Source organism: Acomys russatus, chromosome 32 (genome assembly GCF_903995435.1).
Source record: "Acomys russatus chromosome 32, mAcoRus1.1, whole genome shotgun sequence".
In the NCBI taxonomy this organism is placed as follows: domain Eukaryota; kingdom Metazoa; phylum Chordata; class Mammalia; order Rodentia; family Muridae; genus Acomys; species Acomys russatus.
In genome coordinates this window covers 40,189,899-40,209,744 of record NC_067168.1, presented here as the reverse complement: position 1 = coordinate 40,209,744, position 19,846 = coordinate 40,189,899, and the positions used below count along the sequence as shown (strand labels likewise).

Below are 19,846 nucleotides of genomic sequence, written 5' to 3'. Positions count from 1 at the left end.
TTATGTGCATTGGCATTCTGCCTGCATGTCTGTGTGACGGTAGCAGATCCTCATGAACTGGAGTTATAGGCAGCTGTGAGCTGCCATGTGGTTGCTGGGAACTGAACTCAGGACCTCTGGAAGAGCAGCCAGCACTGTTAACCTCTGAGCCATCTCTCCAGCCCCAAAAAGTATTTTAAATAAACATGTTACATGTTAATATAGCTCTCCCTTTTAAAAGAGCGTCATAATATTCTTTTACATTTATCTTCTCTGTGTGCATGAGTGCGTGAGTGCATGCAGGTTACAGGACAGCCTACAGGAGCAGTTCTTTCCTCCTACCATGTGGGCAGTTCTAGGAATTGAACGCTGGTTGTCAGCGTCAGCTTGATAGCAAATGCCTTTACCAGCTAAAGCATCTCACTAACCCTAGATTACCTACTGACCATCAAAATTAATTTCTCCAATGGTTTCTCATAGGAGAATAATTAAAGCTTTCACCATGAAGGGCTCAGTGGTTAAGAGCACTGTCTGTTGTTCCAGAGGTCCTGAGTTCAATTCCCAGTAACCACATGGTGGCTCACAACCATCTATAATGAGGTCTGGGGCCCTCTTCTGGTGTGCAGGCGTACATGTATATGTAATAAGTAAATCTTAAAAAAACAAAGCTATCACCATGAGCGGTGATGCACTGAGAAGACACTATCATGTTTACAACATGATTATGAACTCCTATCTACAAAACAAGCCTTAGAAAGTATGGAGACAAGGGCTGGAGAGATGGCTCAGTGGTTAACAGCACTGTCTGCTCTCCCTAAGGTCCTGAGTTCAATTCCTAGCAACCACATGGTGGCTCACCACCATCTACAATAAGATCTGGTGCCCTCTTCTGGTCTGCAGGCACACACGGGAGCAGGACACTGTATAAATAATAAATAAATCTTAAAAAAAAAAAGAAAGAAAGAAAGTATGGAGAAGAAAAGGAAAACATTTAAGTGGATTCCAGATGCGCGTGTTCATTATAAAATGCCCTGCACTGCTTTTTCCAAGAGACACAGCTATACCTTTCATGTTTGGATCAATTTTCTTTGATCCAGCAGGGATAGGAGACACGCTGGTAACATTGGATGACACAGATCTATTTGGTGTTCTAGGAGAGCCTCCAGGGACTCTTGGTGATGCATCCTAGGTAAAAATGGGAAGAGAACAAATATAAAAAATTAAACCCTTCACAATATTAAAAAAGATTCTAAAAAAATAAAATAATAAAATAAAAATAAATAAATAAAAAATAAAATAAAAAACATTCTACTACCATTCCCACCTATTCTACTAGAGTTTGCATTACAACTTATTGATAAAAATGCTAATAACCCCACCACAAGGGACCCATCATGTTTTACAATACCAATTACTGCATTAGTGGAACTGGAGTAATGTGTTGGATAATGAGGTGTAGCTTTGAGCACAGGCTTGGGAGCCAGAGCTGGCTTCCAGCCGTAAGATCTCAGGCAAGTCATGATGTCCTCCCAAGCCCCCATTACCCAGCCACAAGATGGAGCTATTATGTAACTGCACTCCTCTGTAAGGCTGTCCTGAGGATTTGTGAAAATGTGAAAATACACACACACACACACACACACACACATACACGCGCGCGCGCGCAGGCACAGACACAGCTTATACAGTGACTGGTATAAAATAAACACTAAAGAGATCATTACATGATTTCAATGTTCTAAAAAGGAGCAGATTCTCTAAACATCTCACAATTCCAGAAGACCAATTGAAGTTTATACTGAAGCATACACGTGTGTGTGTATGCGCGCGCGCGTGTGTGTGTGTAAGAGAACTGCAACAGCATGCATTGAACACTAATAGTTTTGTCAAAGTCTGTAATACTGACCACAGGTCTTCCAGCTGCAGTTGGTGGTTGCTTTGCTAAAAGAGACTGGGAGAAAAAAGAATTCTAGTTTAGACATTTATAATCTACACTACTGTCTTTTTAAAGAAAATGTACACAGAGTATATGAGTACTCTATTTGCATGAACGTCTACGTGCCAGAAAAGGGCATCAGGTCCAGTTATAAATGGTTGTGAGCTATCATGTGGTTGCTGGGAATTGAACTCAGAAACTCAGGCTGCTCTTCCAGTGTTCTTAACAGCTGAGCCATCTCTCCAGCCCCTTAACTTTTTTTTTCAAGACAGCAGTTAGGAGCACTGGTTACTCTTCCAGAGGGCCTGGGTTCAATTCCCAGTACCCAGATGGTAGCTCACAACCATTTAAACTCCAGTTCTAGGAGATCCTGCAGCTCTCTTCTGACATTTTTGGGCACCAGGCACACACATGGTATATAAATATATATACAGGCAAAACATTCACACACACACACACACACACAAAATCTAAAAAATATTAATAATTTCTTTAATTAAAAAAAAAAAAAACTAAAAGCAATCTCTGGCATTATGGTTAAGGGGATAGACACATTTGCTATCAAGCCTGGTGGCCTGATTTCTAGCCTGCAAAAGTTGTCCTCTGCCAATACAGGAGCTATGGCATGCATGCATACCTCACCCCCACATCATACACATTAAATAGATAAATAATGTAATACAATTTAAGTATATAATAGTTATATAAATATACACAGGGTTGAAGGCAAATGAAATCATCTTTGCATATGAATTCCACTAAGACTCCTAGTGCAGCTTCATACCTGCAGCTTCATAAGAAACACTTGGTCATCTTCTGCCATAATCTCCTTCTCGTGCACAAACTGAAAGCAGTAAGTTCAATGACATGAGTACAGTGAATACATCTTGCTAACACCAATAACTGATGGTGTGGCTTAGACTTAGACTAACTGAAAGACGATTCGAGAACTTGAACTTTACTTCTACATATATAAGTGATGCCCTTGTGCGGCTGTGTGATGTTAGCTTTCCCCCACCACCCTCTAAGACAGGGTCTCGCTGTATTAGCCTTGGCTGTCCCGGACTCACTTTGTAGACCAGGCTGGCCTCGAACTCAAAGCAATCCACCTGCCTCTGCCTCCTGAGTGCTGGAATTAAAGGCGTGCACCACCACGCCCAGCTTTGTAATTTGTTAGCTTTACCTTGAAAGCTACACATGACAGTGACTACTCTATTGAACAGCTCAACCCTAGAACCACAGGACTTTTAGCCATGCCTACTCAATTTGGTGTCCCGCAATGGGGTGTTCTAAATGAGTCAGGAGTATCTCAGTGGGTGAATGCAACTTGTCCCTGGTTTTCCTGAAATAAAAATAAAATGATCTTCTACCCGCTCCATAAGAAAAGAGTCACACATGTGACCAGTTTACTTCGTCTCCAGGGGCTGTGAGCCTTTCAAAGGTTAAGTCACATTATATCACTCTTCCTTCAGTTTCAAATTCCGCAACCACTGCCCATCTCACTGTGTAAAGAAATCTCACTGCAGCCGAGATAAAACTCTGCCTCTCACCTCCCACACCTGCCTACCTCTGAGCTCTTTCAGCTTCTCTGTCTTCTATGTATATTCCTGCATTGAAGCATGTACCCTTTCAAACCCTTCACCTTTAAAACAGCCTCTTCTTTTTGTGATATGTGGGATGGGGAGACGGAACCCAGAGCCTCATCCACTAGGCAAGAGCTTTACCACTGAGTTGCATCCAGCTCTCACCTTGTCCTTCCTATCAGAGTGGCTGCTCCTATACAAGCTGCCTCAGGCCCAGGCTTCCTAGTCCATTTCCACACCCTGCTCATTTCCATGGTTTTTATCACCACTTGATGGATGACCTATGTTTTAGAGCTTGTGTTACTGTTTTAAGATAGATCTCACTCTGCAGTCTAGGCTGGCTTGGAGCTCACTATGTAGATCAGGCTGGCCTCAAACATGTGGCAATCTCCCAGCTCTGATTCCAAAGAGCAGGGATTACAGCTGCATACCATCAGGCCCAGCTAGATATCAGCTTATTATTACTGCTTGTCCTCCTTCCTAGTTAGCACTTTAGACCTAAGCAGTGCCTGAGTGTAATGAATGTAATGGCACCATATGAATGAAATGCAATGAGTGAAAAGGACACCATAAAGCTTAGTCACGTTGGCTGACAGCATAGGGGCACTGGAGAGATGGCTCAGCAGTTAAAAATGTGTACCAATCTTGCAAAGGACCTGGGTTTGGTTCCCAACATCAACACTGGGGCAGCTCACAACTTAGTGTGTAACTCCAGCTCCAGGGAGGGGATCCAATGCCCTCTCCTAACCTCTACGGGCATCTGTGCTCCTGTGCGCATGCATCCACACCAACACACATGCCAATATACAAATAAAAAGAGCATTTTTGTATGTTTCCTTTTTTTTTTTTCGGTGTATTTCTTGTGTGTGTGTGTGTGTGTGTGTTTCTTTTAATAGCTATCCAAACCAAATTAACAAGCTGATTCATTTTTCACTGGTGCTTGCTCTTCTCACCACTAACAACCCACACACAGAGGACAAGATACATAAACTGTGAGCATTTCAATTCAACAAGGTTCATAATATGTATTACATTAAGATCATTCTTTCCTAAAATGCTGGGTGAAATCTTTGAGGAGGACTGCATGTCAATATTCATTTTATGACACTTTCAGAAGCATCTAACTATATTTGTATTTATCTACTGAACATTATGTGTATACAGCTTAATACAAAGTCGTGATGTACACCCTCATTTTACAGTCATAAAATAAAGCTCCAATCAAAGCTGAAACAAAATGGGATGGTTTTAGATAGCTATGAGCCAACGCAGGTAACCAGTGACTATGGTCAAAATCCAAGACATGCCTCAATGGCAGAAAGGAGAAAATTATTATGTTTTCAAGCTCTGGCAAGAGCTGTACTCTCTGAAGTCCACAGCGTCCACGTATGCTAACTGCTCAAGTATGTTAGAAATGGATTCAGTAATGCATCTGCAAATATAAATATGCAAAGCCCAGGGTTCAGAGACTGAGTAGTTGACTGACATTCGCTGGGGCAGATGTATGTGTGAACCACTCGGCAGCTCTCCTGGCAGCCAGCGACAGGAGTGCCCTTAACATTGTAGACCGCCCTCCTCTTGACACATTAGGACCATGTTTTAAGACTCACCTTTCGGACAGGAGGTTTGGTTATGATGTCTTCAAAATTATCTTCTACTTTCAAAGTTTGAAAATTTTCATGTAATATTCCTATTTTCTTATCATTATCCCACCCTGCTGGACTAAAGAGAAATGCACATAAAACAATTAAGCATTCATACCATCCCTTTTTTTCTATTTAACCCATGGAACATTTTTGGGGAGTTGAGTGAGCAGTGCTAGGGACACAGCCTAAGGCTTTGTCATGCAGCAGAGTGTTCTACTACTGAGCCACAGCCTCAGGGATCACACGCCCGACCTCATGCATGTTAGGGAAGTATTCGACCAGCCCCTCCCAGAAAAAAATGTAAAACCAAGTCCATGCTTCATAGTTGGTCATCATATACAGTAACAGCTGAGCAAGTAGACAGACTAATAAGGCACCTCACAGACAGTGTAGCTGAAATAGCATAGAACTTGCAAAAGACAGAGAGTAGAACTGAACGGTAATGGGATATACCCAGTCATCACACAGGCCCAGATCCCATCTCAGAACTGAACCCAGAGGCTGTGCAACATCACAGGATAACTGTGCTCTGAGCACACTTACATGAACACCGCATCCTTCTCCACCACCACTGCAGGAATCTTGTAGGGGAACCCGTATAGCTTCTGGACGATATATTTATAAACTATGTCTATGTTCTTGTTCTCTTTTACTGAAGTATAAATAAGCGCTGCACCATCTAACCATCACATTAAGGAAAACAGTATGAAGTTCATGAAGGCGCCATAAACCATGTTTTCAGCTTAACATGTACATACATATGGGCTGAGGCTCGGGAGGAAATGTCCAGGGTATCTAATGTGATGATAAGGTTAGCAAGCTCTCCATTACCCAGAACTCAGGAAAGAGAAGCAGGAGGATCACAAGTTCAAGTCATCTTCAGCTACACAAAAAGGTGAGGCTAGTCTGTGATACATGTGACCCTGTTTCAAAGAAAAAAAATTTTTTCAGCAGTGCAGTTTTGGCACATGCCTTTAATCTCGGCTCTTGGGAGGTGGAGGCAGGTGGATCTCCGTGATTTTGAGGCCAGCCTGGTCTACAAAGAGAGTCCAGGATAGCCAGGGCTCTGTGTAATAGAGAAACCCTGTTTGGAGGTGCGGGGAGGCACCACCAACCTGGAACACATGAGCCTTTGAGAGACAGTCTTATTCAAACCATCACAACCTGATAATTATTTCTCTTAAGCACAAGTCTTTAAATGTGGCAAATCAACATTTACATATTTGGATATTTACCTTCACACAGGCAAGGGCCATTACTTGTGCCCCTCCTTCCCAATCTTTTCCCCACCTTTTTAATGACCCATCCCTCTAGTGTGCTATTATAAACAAAAAGAAACTTTTGTAATGTCTCTCTTTTCTTCAAATCACATGAGCTGACTTCAGAAAAGCAATGTATCTGTTTTTTAAAAAAAAAATGCAGATGCTGACCCAGGTAGCTTTCAAAAGGGAGAGGGCTACTCTGGATCTCTGAGTTCAAAGCCAGCCTGGTCTACAGAGTGAGTTCCAAGACAGCCAGGGCTACACAGAGAAACCCTGTCTCAAAAAAACAAAGAAAAACAAAAAAGCCCTTTGTACCTCTGAGCCTTCTCCCACTAGCGCAGATAAAGAGTTGACAGAAAATCTGCTCAGGACTGCCCTTGAATAAATCTGTCTTCTCCCATTTACTCCCATCTCTATCTCCCATGCTTTTGGCAGAGCAGAGAGAGGGCAGTACAAACCTAAGATTCTAATAATAGCATTTCAGAACACCCACGTGCAAGTGACTGGCAAACAGGGCGAGGTGAATAATTTTCACCGATGTTCTAACGTCCATCACCGTTGCCTCGCGGGGTAGAGCACGCTGTAAAGGATACACTGTAAACAGAACTTGCGGATGTGTGACTGGATAAAGTCAAAGTGTTCATCTCTGTAGTCGTGGTCTTTCTCCAACACACTAATGGCATCACACTGTGAGATAAAGCAACCATAAGATGGCATTCCAGCAACTCTAATGTAAACACTGAAATCATGGGACAATTTAAACAAGCCCACAGTTCGACTGCTGACAAGAGAACATGACAAGTTACTAGTACACTGTGGTAACTGTGGAGCGGGGCCTGGCCAGTGCTGGCTTCAGTGGGATACTCAGTCTGGACGCATCTAAGCCTATGTCAGCTCTAAGAACCCAAGTGCATTCCCTTCTGTCTGTGGCTCATTGCTTTCCTGATGTTTCAATCACCTCATTACAGTCTCATCATAATGCAGCGTAGCTGGCTGTGAAACGCCTCCTGCACGGTGAGCCCGAGCATTTCTTCTTCGCAATAGAAAAACACTAAGGACAATATGAAGGAGGCTTGTTCAAGCACCAGAACATCCAAATAGTTTCATTGAAACTCTAACAAACTGAAGGTGTAGAATATTAAAAAATAAATATTTATATTGCCAAATATTACATGCAACATTAGTCTGGGGTCAAATTTCATATATAGACTTGTTACACGCACACTATAGAACAGTCTCCCTGTGTAATCATGACCACCTACTTGCCCACTTTATATACCATTCAGTGCCATTTCAAACTATTAAAGACGTTTCATTGTACTGTTGATTGACTGGTACTTTTTGGGGAAGTCTGGCAGTTTGGTAGCTAGCTTTTAACCTAAATAAGGAACTGGGGATGTAGCTCAGTGGTAGAGTATGCGGGAGGCCCTGGGTTTAATTCCAAGCATCCTCTCACTCCTTAATGGTTAGCTGGGGCTGGAGAGATGGCTCAGAGGTTAAGAGCACTGCCTGCTCTTCTAAAGGTCCTGAGTTCAGTTTCCAACAACCACATGGTGGCTCACAACCATCTATAATGAGATATAGTGCCCTCTTCTGGTATGCAGGGGTATATGCAAGCAGAACATTGTATACAAAATAATAAATAAATAAATCTTAAAAACAGTAACAGTGGTGGCACACGCCTTTAATCCCAGCACTCAGGAGGCAGAGGCAGGTGGATCACTGTGAGTTTGAGGCTGACCTAGTCTACAAAGTTAGTTCAGGATAGCCAAGGCTACACAGAGAAACCCTGTCTCGTAAACTAAAAAAACAACAACAAAAACCAGTTAACTGAGCTGAGGATGGTGGTACACTATATTTTATAAAATCTTAAGACACCAACAGGTGTACTTTAACATATGAGCTCTGAAAAAAAGTATAGGGGGAAACAAAACAAAATAAAAAGTGTAAGAGCACCAAGACTATGTGTCCTCAAAGGGATGACTCAACCACATCAGCTTAAAGAATGACAATGGTGAAGTGGCTCAGTAGGTGGCTTGCAAGTAAGCCTGGCATCCTGCATTCTATCTGAAGTCCCAAACTGCGGAAGGGGAGAACTGCTGCCCACAAACCGCCCTCTGACCTCCACATGGTCTCTATAGGAAAGCTCTCAAACATATAAATTAATGTAGCAATAATGATGATGTAATAATAATAACTTTTAAGACTGAGCATAGGGATTCAGGAAATTTTTCTTTCTTTTAAAGATTTATTTATTTAGGTTGGAAGTGGTGGCATATGCCTGTAATCCCAGCACTCGGGGAGGCAGAGGCAGGTGGATTGCTGTGAGTTTGAGGCCAGCCTGGTCTACAAAGGGAGTCCAGAACAGCCAGGTTACACAGAGAAACCCTGTCTCAAAAAAAGAAAAAAAGAAAAAAAACACAACAACAACAACAAAAAAAAACCCACAAATGTTTTTTACGAACCAAGTTGTAGTTCTAAAACACTGATGTGTTTGCAGATAACCAGCAGTTAAAGCACATACAGACCCCAGGGCATGTAAAAATAAGGCTCTACAGAGAAGACCTAACAATTATCTCACTAAAATCACCACAGGAAACCACATAGCAGGCTTTCACTTGTTTAAACACTTCCACCCCACTCCTTAGTCACTGATAAGTTTTGTAAAATTTAAAATAAAACTTAAGCCAGGTCTTTAGTTTTTGTTCGTTTTCTATAATCATTTTTATCCCAAAGATAAACAAATTCTGTACTTTCATCTCATTACATGCACCTTTTCCATGGTATAAAAACCAGGAATAGGAGCTGGAGAGATGGCTCAGTGGTTAAAAGCACTGTCTGCTCTTCCAGAGGTCCTGAGTTCAATTTCCAGCAACCACATGGTGGATCACAAACATCTGTAAAGGGATCTGGTGCTCTTTTCTAGCCTGCAGGCGTACATGCAGGCAGAGCACCGTATACATAAAATAATTAAGTAAACCTTAAAAAAAACAAAAGGCAGGAATAATCTTAGGCATTTAGGGTTATATTGATAGCATGTACAAGGCCCTATGTTTCAGTGGAAAGGAATAGAGCAGTTTATGTCCTGTACATGCAGGCAGAGCATTGTATACATAATAAATAAATAAGATCTCATTATAGATGGCTGTAAGCCACCATGTGGTTGCTGGGAATTGAACTCAGAACCTCTGGAACAGCAGACAGTGCCCTTAACCACTGAGCCATCTTTCCAGCCCAAATAAATAAATAAATAAAAGTGATTATGTCAACTCCTTTTAATAAATGCACAAACAACAAGTTCTTAAGAATGGCAGACCAACATTATAACAAGAGGCACAAGGAGTTTAAAGGTGAGCTGAGCCTATGGACACAGTGTTACCTAAACTGCCTCCTAGTACATACAAAGCTCTGGGCTCATCCCCAGCCCTGAGTTGCAAAAGCTGGGAAGGGTTGCACACATCTAAAAAGACTTAAATCTTCTAATATTAAGCAATTAGGCTGGGTGTGGTGGCACACATGCCTTTAATCCCAGCACTCGGGAAACAGAGGCTGGTGGATCGCTGTGAGTTCGAGGTCAGCCTGGTCTACAAAGTGAGTCCAGGACAGCCAAGGTACAAAGAAACCCTGTCTCAGAAAAAAAAAAGAAGGAGGAGGAGGAGGAGGAAGAAGAGGAAGAAGAGGAGGAGGAGAAGAAGAAGAGGAGAAACTAGTACAATAAGCTGGGTAGTGGTGGTGCACGCCTTTAGTGCCAGCACTCAGGAGGCAGAGGCAGACAGATCTCTCTGAGTTTGAGGCCAGCCTTCTCTACCGGGTGAGTTCCAGGACAGCCAAGGACACACAGAGAAATCCTGTCTCAAACTCCCCTCCAGCAGACAAGAGCATTGGCTGCTCTTTCAGAAGATCCAGGTTCAATTCCCAGCACCTGTATGACAGCTCAAAACCATCTAAAACTTCTGTACCAGGAGACCTGACACTTCTTCTGGTCTATGAGGGCACTACAACGGTATGGTGCACAGGCATTCCTATAAACAAAACACCCATACACATAAAATAGAATAAGCAAACTAAATAAGCTATCATTTTACCTGTAGCTATTTCTAAGAAATTAATGGTATAATGAGGTCAGACTGAAATTATGAAAATGAAGTTCAACCACAAACAGTGCATTTGAAATAACATTTTCTTTCAAAGAAACCGCTTCAGACTCTGAGCACTCTACTAGCATGATAGCAAGTACTTGTAGTTCCATCTCCCAGAGACTAGGACACAAGGAAAGTGAATCCGATGACAGCCTGTGACACATGTGACCCTGTGTCAAAAGAAAGTAAATCATCTAGGAAAACTAACACCCCCAAAACCAAACAGTTGTACGATCTACAAGACTCTTGGGAAGTAAACTAACCTTTGTACAGACTACGAGCACCGGGAGGCCTAGGCTGTGAGTGAGTGTGTCCGCACCCAGGGGCAGCACAACGCTGTCGTCTCTGTCCTCCTGTGCAGCCGTGGTTCTTCGCTGAGGGGATGCTGGGAAGTCTTCTCCTGGCTCCACATACTCTTGGAAGTCTCTAATCACTGCAAATCAAAGGAAACATAGCTTATAAATGGCATATGTGACCTTTCTCTATTTCTGCCACAATATAAATCTATTTTTTTCTGGGGTTAGATACTACTTTACAAGGAAAAGAAACAAAATTTGACTTTATTTATTTTTTATTTACTTATTTATTGTTTGTTTTTTCAAAGCAGGGTTTCTCTCTGTAGCCTTGGCTGTCCTAAACTTGCTTTGTAGACCAAGCTGGCCTCAAACTCACAGCAATCCGCCTGCCTCTGCCTCCCGAGTGCTGGGACTAAAGGTGTGTGCCACCATGCCCAGCCAAAAATCAACTTTAAAAAAGCTATGTATACAAAAGAAAAGTAACAAAGAGCAGGCCCACACTGCTGGCTCAACACAGTGGGGTTCCATGTGGGTCTAGTGACTTTGGAGGTCAGAGAGTGGCTCAGGGGTAAAGGTGCCTGCTGCCCACCCTGATGCCTGGGCTTGACACCTAGGACCCGAGAAGTGGAAGGAGAGAGCCAACTCCTGCACATTGTTCTCTGACCGCCACACACAGGTACACCTGGATCCACACACACAAGTACACAAATATCACTTTATTGTGTTTAGTGTGTATCCTGTAAATACTCTCTATACATGTATTGTACACACATGCAAAACATACACACATGCATGCACAAATACACAACACTCATGACCTCTAAAGGAAGGTCACTGCAGGAATTAGAAAAAACTAAACATGGAAGAAAAATAATCTACAACATCATCACAGTGCTGGGGCAGGAGAGACGGCAGGCTGCTCTTCCAGGGGACTTGGGTTCAATTTCTGGCACCCACATGGTGTCTAACAATCATCTGTAACTTTAGTTCCAGGGGACCTGATGCCCTCCATGGACATTGCATTCAAATGGTACACAGACAGACATGCATGCAAAACACCCATACACATAAAATAAAAATAAATTAATTGAGCCGGGCGTGGTGGCACACGCCTATAATCCCAGCACTCGGGAGGCAAAGGCAGGCGAATCACTGTGAGTTTGAGGCCAGCCTGGTCTACAAAGCAAGTTTAGGACAGCCAAGGCTACACAGAGAAACCTTGTCTCGAAAAACCAAAATAAATAAATAAATAAATAAGTAAAACATGGCACTGAGCATGGGAGAACACACTTGTATTCCTAGCATAACCTGGGGCAGAAATAATTCCGACTGTCATTAAACCCTCCTGCTTCAGCCTACAGAAAGCTGGGATTTATAGACATGAGCTACCACACTCAGCTGGGCTATTTCTTTCTCTTGTGAGAGGTTCTCCATATGTAGTTCAGGCTGCCTGGAGCCCACCCCACTCAGCTCCTCAGTAGTGGGTTTATAGGTGAACCACCATGCCCTGGATGAGCACAGATCTTAATCAGCTATGTCTACAGTTCCTTGCCTGGTTAGGAGTTTCTAACAGGGGCTGAGAAGATGGCTAACTTGGAAAAACACTTGCTGGGCAAGCATGAGGACCTGAGTTTGTATCTCCACCACTCATACAAAAGCTAGGCCCAAACCAGGCGAAAGGCAGGCAGATCTCTGTGAGTTTAAAGGCAGCCTGGTCTACAGAGTCCAGGATAGCCAGGCTACACTACACAGAGAATCCCTGTCTTTAAAAAAAAAAAAAAAAAAAAAAAAGGCTAGCCCCAGTGGTATATTATGCACTTATAATCGAAGCCCTGGGGATGCAGAGCAGCAGCAGACGTCTCCGCTCACTGGTCAGCTGTAGCTGACTACTGAGCTGACAGGCTGGGAAGATGGCTCATCATTTAAAGCACACGGTGCTCTTGCACAATTTGGTTCTCAGTACCACGGGCAGCTCACACTATAACTAGCTCCAAGGGATCCAAAGTCTCTGAACTCACAAGTGAACATTTCTCACAACATATACACAAAATTTTCAATATAGGGGATTGCTGGGCAGTGGTGGCACACACCTTTAATCTCAGTACCTGGGAGAGAGAGGCAGGTGGATCTCTGAGCTCAAGGCCAGCCTAGTCTAAAGAGCAAGTTCTAGGACCGCCAGGGCTACACAGAGAAATGCTGTCTCAAAAAACAAATGAGCAAACAAACAAATAAGTAACTGGGATCTATATGCAGCTGCCCACACAAACTCATACCCAGCACACAAAAGAGTGTGAGCTATAAGCACACACGGTTCTAATACAAGCACAGGCTGAGGGTGTGGGGGAGGGAAAGGACTCCATAGGCAATGATCATTAATGAAAGAAAACTATAGATTAAAATCCTTTAAGATGGTGGCGTATGTCTGCAATCTCAGCAATGGGAAAGAACAGCAGGAAGAAATCAAGTCTGAGTGCAGCCTAAGCTACAAAAATGGAAATACTGTACCAAAACCCAACCAACACATCCTAACAATTCATACACAACACACACAAGAGTGTGAACCAAAGCATAGAGCAATGGTTCTAGCCCAGCATGGACTGAGGAGAGGACAGGAAATGACTCCACAGGCGAAAGACACGTGCTCTGTAAATAATAAAACCAACTTAACGTTTTCTTAAATTTATGTTAATATCTATTCACACACATTTCACATTTGATAAATAGTCACAAAACTGCTCGAAGTGAGGAACTGAAGAAAGGTTCACATTTTAACCCATAAAAATGACCTTTCAAGAGCTGGGCGTGGTGGCGCACGCCTTTAATCCCAGCACTTGGGAGGCAGAGGCAGGTGGATCGCTGTGAGTTTGAGGCCAGCCTGGTCTACAAAGAGAGTCCAGGACAGCCAAGGCTACACAGAGAAACCCTGTCTCGGAAAAAAAAAAAAAAAAAAAGACCTTTCAAAATGAACACACACAGCCATTTGATAAGAATAAAACACACTTTTACTAAAGAATTTGCCATTATGTATATTAAATATTAAAAATTTTAAAACCTCAATGCATCATTCAAATTGAATTTCAAATGGTAGCACAGTATATTTCCTTCACTGATTCTCGTTTGTAGAACAAAACATTAGGAATGGTTTTTATATTCAACTATGATATCTCAATTGGAAGCCCATGCTAGTATCTCTTGGCCACTCACACTTCTGCTCCATTTCTTTCATCTCCTCAGGGGGGATTTTCAGCTTGTCAATGTGTTCTCTCACCACACTTGCCCACTTCTGTAAGGAATCCAAAGCAGTCCAAGGCTTTGACATATCAACAACCAGTGTAACCAGAGTGTCCTTCAGAGAAAGGGCATCCAGTGAGAACTTGAGTAGCCCTTTGTGATACAGGTCTCCATCCAAGATCCATACATTACATCTTGTTTGATCTACAAAAGACAAAAGAAACCACAGTTTCTTTTAGCACACTAGTAAGTCATTTAATTATCCGCAGGAGATGGCTGTTAGCATTGATAAAGCTCAATTATTTGGGTCAAGTGTAACAACTCAGAAAGGACAAACAATGATGCAATAGACCACTATGGGAGGAGAGCATCCCTGCTCTTTTTCCTCTTCCTTAATCAAGGCCAAGACATTAAATACCATGTTTATATTTTACCATAAGCAGACAGAGCTGTACATACTCAAGAAATTATCCTCACAAAGGACAGTGGTCTATAGAAGAAAAACGAGCTGAGCAAATGAAAACAAGTACGGGGGGCAAATACAGTATTATAGAAAAATAAGGAAACAGTGAAAAGAGGGTGGGTAAAGCAATCACCATGCCAGAGAATGAATTTCAAATCTGAGACTGATTTTTAAGGATAGCAAGATGGCTAACACTCCACATGTGAACACTCTAGGATGCTTAAAACCATACCGCTGGCAGCCCCTCACAGCAACCTAACTGATGCAAGTGACATCCCAGAACTTCTGCTGAGCAATGACAAACTGGATCAAACAAGCCAACTGTGGTGGAGGACAGCAGAGTCCCTCACACTTACCATCCCTGTCTTCATCGTGCACATTTAGGTACAAGTACTCCAGTCCTCTTCCTTTCTTGTACTCCTCTATGCCCTGAATTTTTCTTATTAAGCTTGTTTTTCCAGCTCCATCTTCACCTAGATACATACATTTAAAAAAAGGAAAAGTCTGTTTTAGCTGTAGTATGGACCAAGGACACTTTCTGGCACCATGTGAAAGCCAGCTCAGTGGCATCAGCCACAGAAGTCATCCGAGGGAAGACTGCTGGGCAGCTGCACCACTGAGAACGAAGACTCCACAGCAGACTCTCTCTCCCAGGACTGTCGTTACTTGTTAAATCTTGTCCATCCTGCTATGAATGGGGTCTTCTGTGGGACAGAGCGGCAAAGCAGGAGGCCATAGCTCCAGGAAGTGCCCTATTTACAGCATCCTAGATTAGTCTGTAAGGAGGGAAGGGCTCCCTCTCAGCCTTCAGTCTGAAGAATCTTAGCTACGTAGAGATACTTTTTTTGTTTAAAGCACAGCGTACAGGCAAGCTTGCAAAGTACACTGCAATCTGCAGAGGAAGAGGATAACAGAGCCTCACCCTCTTTTTAAATTTCTTTTTAAAATTTACTTTAAAAATATGTATATGTTGAGGGAGGTATGTGCAGGTGTCTGCGGAGGTGAGAGAACCTGACCTCCCTGACATGGAGGTAAGCATGGCTGTGAGGCACCCAGCATGAGGACTGGGACCCAAACACAGATTCTCAGCAAGAGCAGATGTATTCTAACCCAGAGCCATTTCTCCAGCTCTCCACCCCTTCTTGTTGAGAAAAGGATGGTCTCTAATTTATAACCTGCTTACCTCAGCTGGGACTACAGGAATGCTACCACTTGTGACCTGGGAACAACTCCCACTGGCCTGGCCTGAGTCATGCCCACACTATGGAGAGTAGATGGTTTATTCGACTGATCGGGACAGGGAACTAGGGCCCTTGGCAGAACCATTAATGACCATGAGACATGGGGTTGGGAGAGCAGAGAAGGGACAGTAAGTTGGGCAGGAGAAAAGAATAGAAGGAAAATAGAACAAACAAAAGCAGAAAATAGCCTTAAAAATATTAGTGGCAGGGAAGCGTGTGATTTAAATTTGGCAGATATGGGAAGTTTAAGGGCTAGGATGTGACTTAGCTGGGCGTCTTGCCTAGCATGAACAAAGCTCTGGGTTCCCTTCCAGCACCACACAGACCTGGTACGGGGTGCACCCTTGCAGTCCTGCACTTAGTGAGTAGAGGCAGAAGGTTCAGGAGTTCAAAGTCAGTCTCAGCTAATAACTGAGTCTGAAACCAGCCTAGACTACATGAGATCTTGTCTCAATATTTTTCATCATTGTAGTTTTCATTTTATTTTGTGTATTCAGGCACTTTGCCTGCATGTATGTCTGTGCACCAGCTGCATAGCTAGTGCCAGAAAAGATAAGAGGATGTCAGATCTCCTGGAGCCAGAGCTGAGCTCCCCTGTGGGTGCTGGGAATCGTGCAGGAGTCCTCAGTGCTCTTAACTACGGAGCCACCTGTTTTCGTTTTCAAGAAAAAGAGAAGCTGGGTGTGGTGGCACACACATTTAATCCTAGTACTTGGAAGGTGAATCTCTGTGAGTTCAAAGCAAGCCTGGTCTACAAAGAGAGCTCCAGGACATGCAGAGAAACCTTATCTTAAAAAACCAAAAATAAATAAAATTGAAAAAGTAAAAATAAAATGCCAGGCATGGTGGCACACGCCTTTAATCCCAGCACTCAGGAGGCAGAAGCAGGAGGAATGATTTGAGTTCGAGGGCAGCCTGGTCTAAAAAGTGAGTCAAGGACAGCCAAGGCTACACAGAGAAACCCTGTCTCAAAAAAAAGGGGGGGAACCAAAAATTAAAATTAAGAGGAAGAGGCAGCTACAGCAACAGCTGCCGCCTATGTCATAGATTTTCTTCTTCTTTTTTTTTTAAATATGGAATGCTTCACAGGCCATGCTAATCTTCTCTGTATCGTTCCAATTGTAGTATATGTGCTGCCAAAGCGAGCACTGTCATAGATCTTCAAAGTGACCACCTCTGTATCTGAATGCTGTCACAAGATCATAGTGGCCACTTGTCCATTATTCATTCATTCATTCCTTTCTCTTTCTTGTTTCTTTTTTTCAGGGTAACACTGGCTACCCTGGAACTTGTACTGTAGACCAGGCTGGACTCAAACTCAGAGGTCCAGTTGCCTCTGCCTCCCAAGGACTGAGATTAAAGGTGGACACCACTACGTCCAGCTTACTAGTGTTTGTAGTCATGGTGTCAGGTAGAGCCAGAGGTGAAACTGGCACACCCAACTCAAAACAAAGTGTTCTTGGGGGCTGATGAGATGGCTCAGTGGTTAAGAGACTTGCTAGTCTGTTAGAAGACCTCAGTTTGGTTCTTAGTACCCACATCAGGAGGTTCACAACTATCTGTAACTCCAGCTCCAGGGGAATCCAACAAGCACCAGCACATGCTCATACAAAGAAAGACACACACACACACACACACACACACACACACACACACACACACACACAGTAAAATAGACCTAATTAAAGTTTAAAGAAGCAAAGTACTGCAGATGCAAGGTCTTAGTTACATTTCTATTGTAGCCATGACCATGACTAGCTGGGTGTGCTGATGAATGCCTGTGATCCCAGCACACCAGGAGGCAGAGACAGGCGGATCTGTGTGAGTCTGCAAAGCACGTCCAGGACAGCCAGGGCCCTGCTACACAGAGAAACCCTGTCTTGGGGGAGAAAAAGACCATGACCAAAAGCAACTTTGGGGTGGGGGATGAGCAAGGAGGGTATTTCACCTCACAGCTTACAGTCCATCACGCATTGAAGTTAGGGCAGCAACTCAAGGCAGGAACCTGGAGGCAGAAGCTGAAGCAGGATCGAACTCACAGCAATCCACCTGCCTCTGCCTCCCGAGTGCCGGGATTAAAGGCGTGCACTGCTATGCCGGGCCACAAAGCTAATTATGAAACCCAATTTAAGAGTCTTCATCAGAGATGGGTGTGGGGATGCACACCTGTAATCCCAGAACTCAGGAAGGCAGAGACAGGCGGATCTCTCACCATATTACTGGAGAAAGACAATTCAGTAAAGCCAGGCATGGTAGTGCATATCTCTAATCACAACATTTAGGACATTGAGGACAGGAGAACCATGAGTTGAAAACCAGTCTCAACTTTATGAGTTTGAAGCCAGTTTAGGCTATATGGCACCCTGTCTCAAAGAGAAAAAAGAAAGGAAGGAAGGAAGAAAGAGGAAGGAAGGAAAAGAAAGCAGGGCTCAGTGACACATGCCTGTAATCCCAGCACTAGGGAGGCAAAGGCAGGCGGATCTCTGTGAGTTTGAGGCTAGCCTGGTCTACAAAGTGAGTCTAGGCTAGCTAAGACTATACAGAGAAACGCTGTCTAAAAAAAAAAAAAAAAAAAAAAAAAGAGGGAAAGAGAAAAAGAATAGATACATAGCAGATTACTACAAAGCCATTAATGAAATCCTGACATTTGTGAAGACAGGGTTGAACTCAGAGGACACAAGGCTAAGTGAGACAAGCCAGACACAAAAGACAAATACCACAGGAATCTCCCTTCTATACAGAGCTAGATGTAACGAAGTTTTGGATTCTATGTAAACCCAGTTATGTTATGTAAGTATGTTTTTCTTTAATTCCAAGTGTGGGACTTTAGTTTGTCCACAGCTGATAAATGCCTCCTGCGGGGCATGGTCTTTGCTAACTGGTAACTGCCAGCTTTGTGTGGCAAAGCGAGGGGCAAGGCCTAGGACTCTAAGGAAGATAAATAGGACAGCCAGGAGAGAGAAGTGGTGGGGTGAGGTGGCGGCGGGTTTGCTGTGGATGGAGATTAGTGCTGCTCCAAAAGAACCCATTGACCTTGAACAGCTGGAGAAGAAAGGGGTCCACACTCTCCCCACTAACCCTCTTTCTCATCCCAGGGTTAAAGGGTTGGTGGAAAGGGGGTGGAGGCTTCAAGACCCCAAATAAAACAGAGTTTAAAAAACAAGCATAAACAGCTACAGGCTGAGGTCATGAAGATCACAGTATCAGGCAGGAAGGGAGAGTGGTACCCGAGCTCTGCACTGCAGTAAGCATGAGGGCTTGCAGCACTGTGTAGCATGGGGACTGCCTAGAACATGCAGTAGCATGTGTGTGTGTATGGGGCACACGGACAGGATGGGACAACACAACTGCCCAAAGCATGCTGAGGCCTCTCATCACAAGACTGGCAACATACGAAATGACAAGCCATTGCCCAAGGTGCTTATGTCCCACACAGTATGTTATACACATTAAGCACGCATAATTTTACCTAATTAAGAAAAAGAGTTGGGTTTGGTGGTGCAGGCCTTTAACCCCAGCACTCGGGAGACAGAGGCTAGGAGATCACTATGAGTCCAAGGCCAGCCTGGTCCACACAACAAGTCCAGGACAGCCAGGGCTACACAGAGAAACCCTGTCGGAAAACCAAAAAAAAAAAGAAAAGAAAGAAAGAAAGAAAAAGAAGGCCAGGTGTGGTGGCGCATGCCTTTAATCCCAGCACTCCAGAGACAGAGGCAAGCAGATCAATGTGTGTTCGAGGCCAGGATGAACTACAAATGGAGTCCAGGACAACCAGGGCCACACAGAGAAACCGTCTCCAAAAAAAAAAAAAAAAAAAGGTCGGGCGTGGTAGCAGACATTTTTAATCCCAGCACTCAGGATGCAAAGGCAGGTGGATCTCTGTGACTTTGAGGCCAGGCTGGTACACAAGGTGAGTTTAGGGCAGCCAAGGCTACACAGAGAAACCCTATCTTGAAAAAAACAAAACAAAAGCAAAAAAAAGAAAAAAAAAAGAAAAAGAAAGAAAGAAAAAAGAATGTGGCAATTAAATGAGCATTTCATGTCATTTTTATGTATATTATTAAACTAGC

At 43.4% G+C, this 19,846-nt stretch overlaps 1 protein-coding gene and 1 non-coding gene across 2 annotated transcripts in view; both read right to left on the bottom strand.

Annotated features, from left to right (window-relative positions):
- Dync1li1 (dynein cytoplasmic 1 light intermediate chain 1) overlaps positions 1–19,846 on the bottom strand; it is a 41,700-nt gene that overhangs the window by 4,226 nt on the left and 17,628 nt on the right. The window contains exons 3-11 of the mRNA XM_051139963.1: positions 14,892–15,008; positions 14,046–14,276; positions 10,809–10,978; positions 7,000–7,093; positions 5,688–5,823; positions 5,109–5,220; positions 2,700–2,759; positions 1,886–1,930; positions 1,044–1,164 (exon numbers count right to left, since the gene is read on the bottom strand). Of these exons, the coding sequence (XP_050995920.1) occupies positions 1,044–1,164; positions 1,886–1,930; positions 2,700–2,759; positions 5,109–5,220; positions 5,688–5,823; positions 7,000–7,093; positions 10,809–10,978; positions 14,046–14,276; positions 14,892–15,008 (1,086 nt within the window). The remainder of the gene's footprint in view (positions 1–1,043; positions 1,165–1,885; positions 1,931–2,699; positions 2,760–5,108; positions 5,221–5,687; positions 5,824–6,999; positions 7,094–10,808; positions 10,979–14,045; positions 14,277–14,891; positions 15,009–19,846) is intronic.
- LOC127184490 (U6 spliceosomal RNA) lies at positions 16,820–16,925 on the bottom strand. The gene has a single exon (XR_007830133.1). It is a non-coding gene; the product is annotated as a U6 spliceosomal RNA (small nuclear RNA).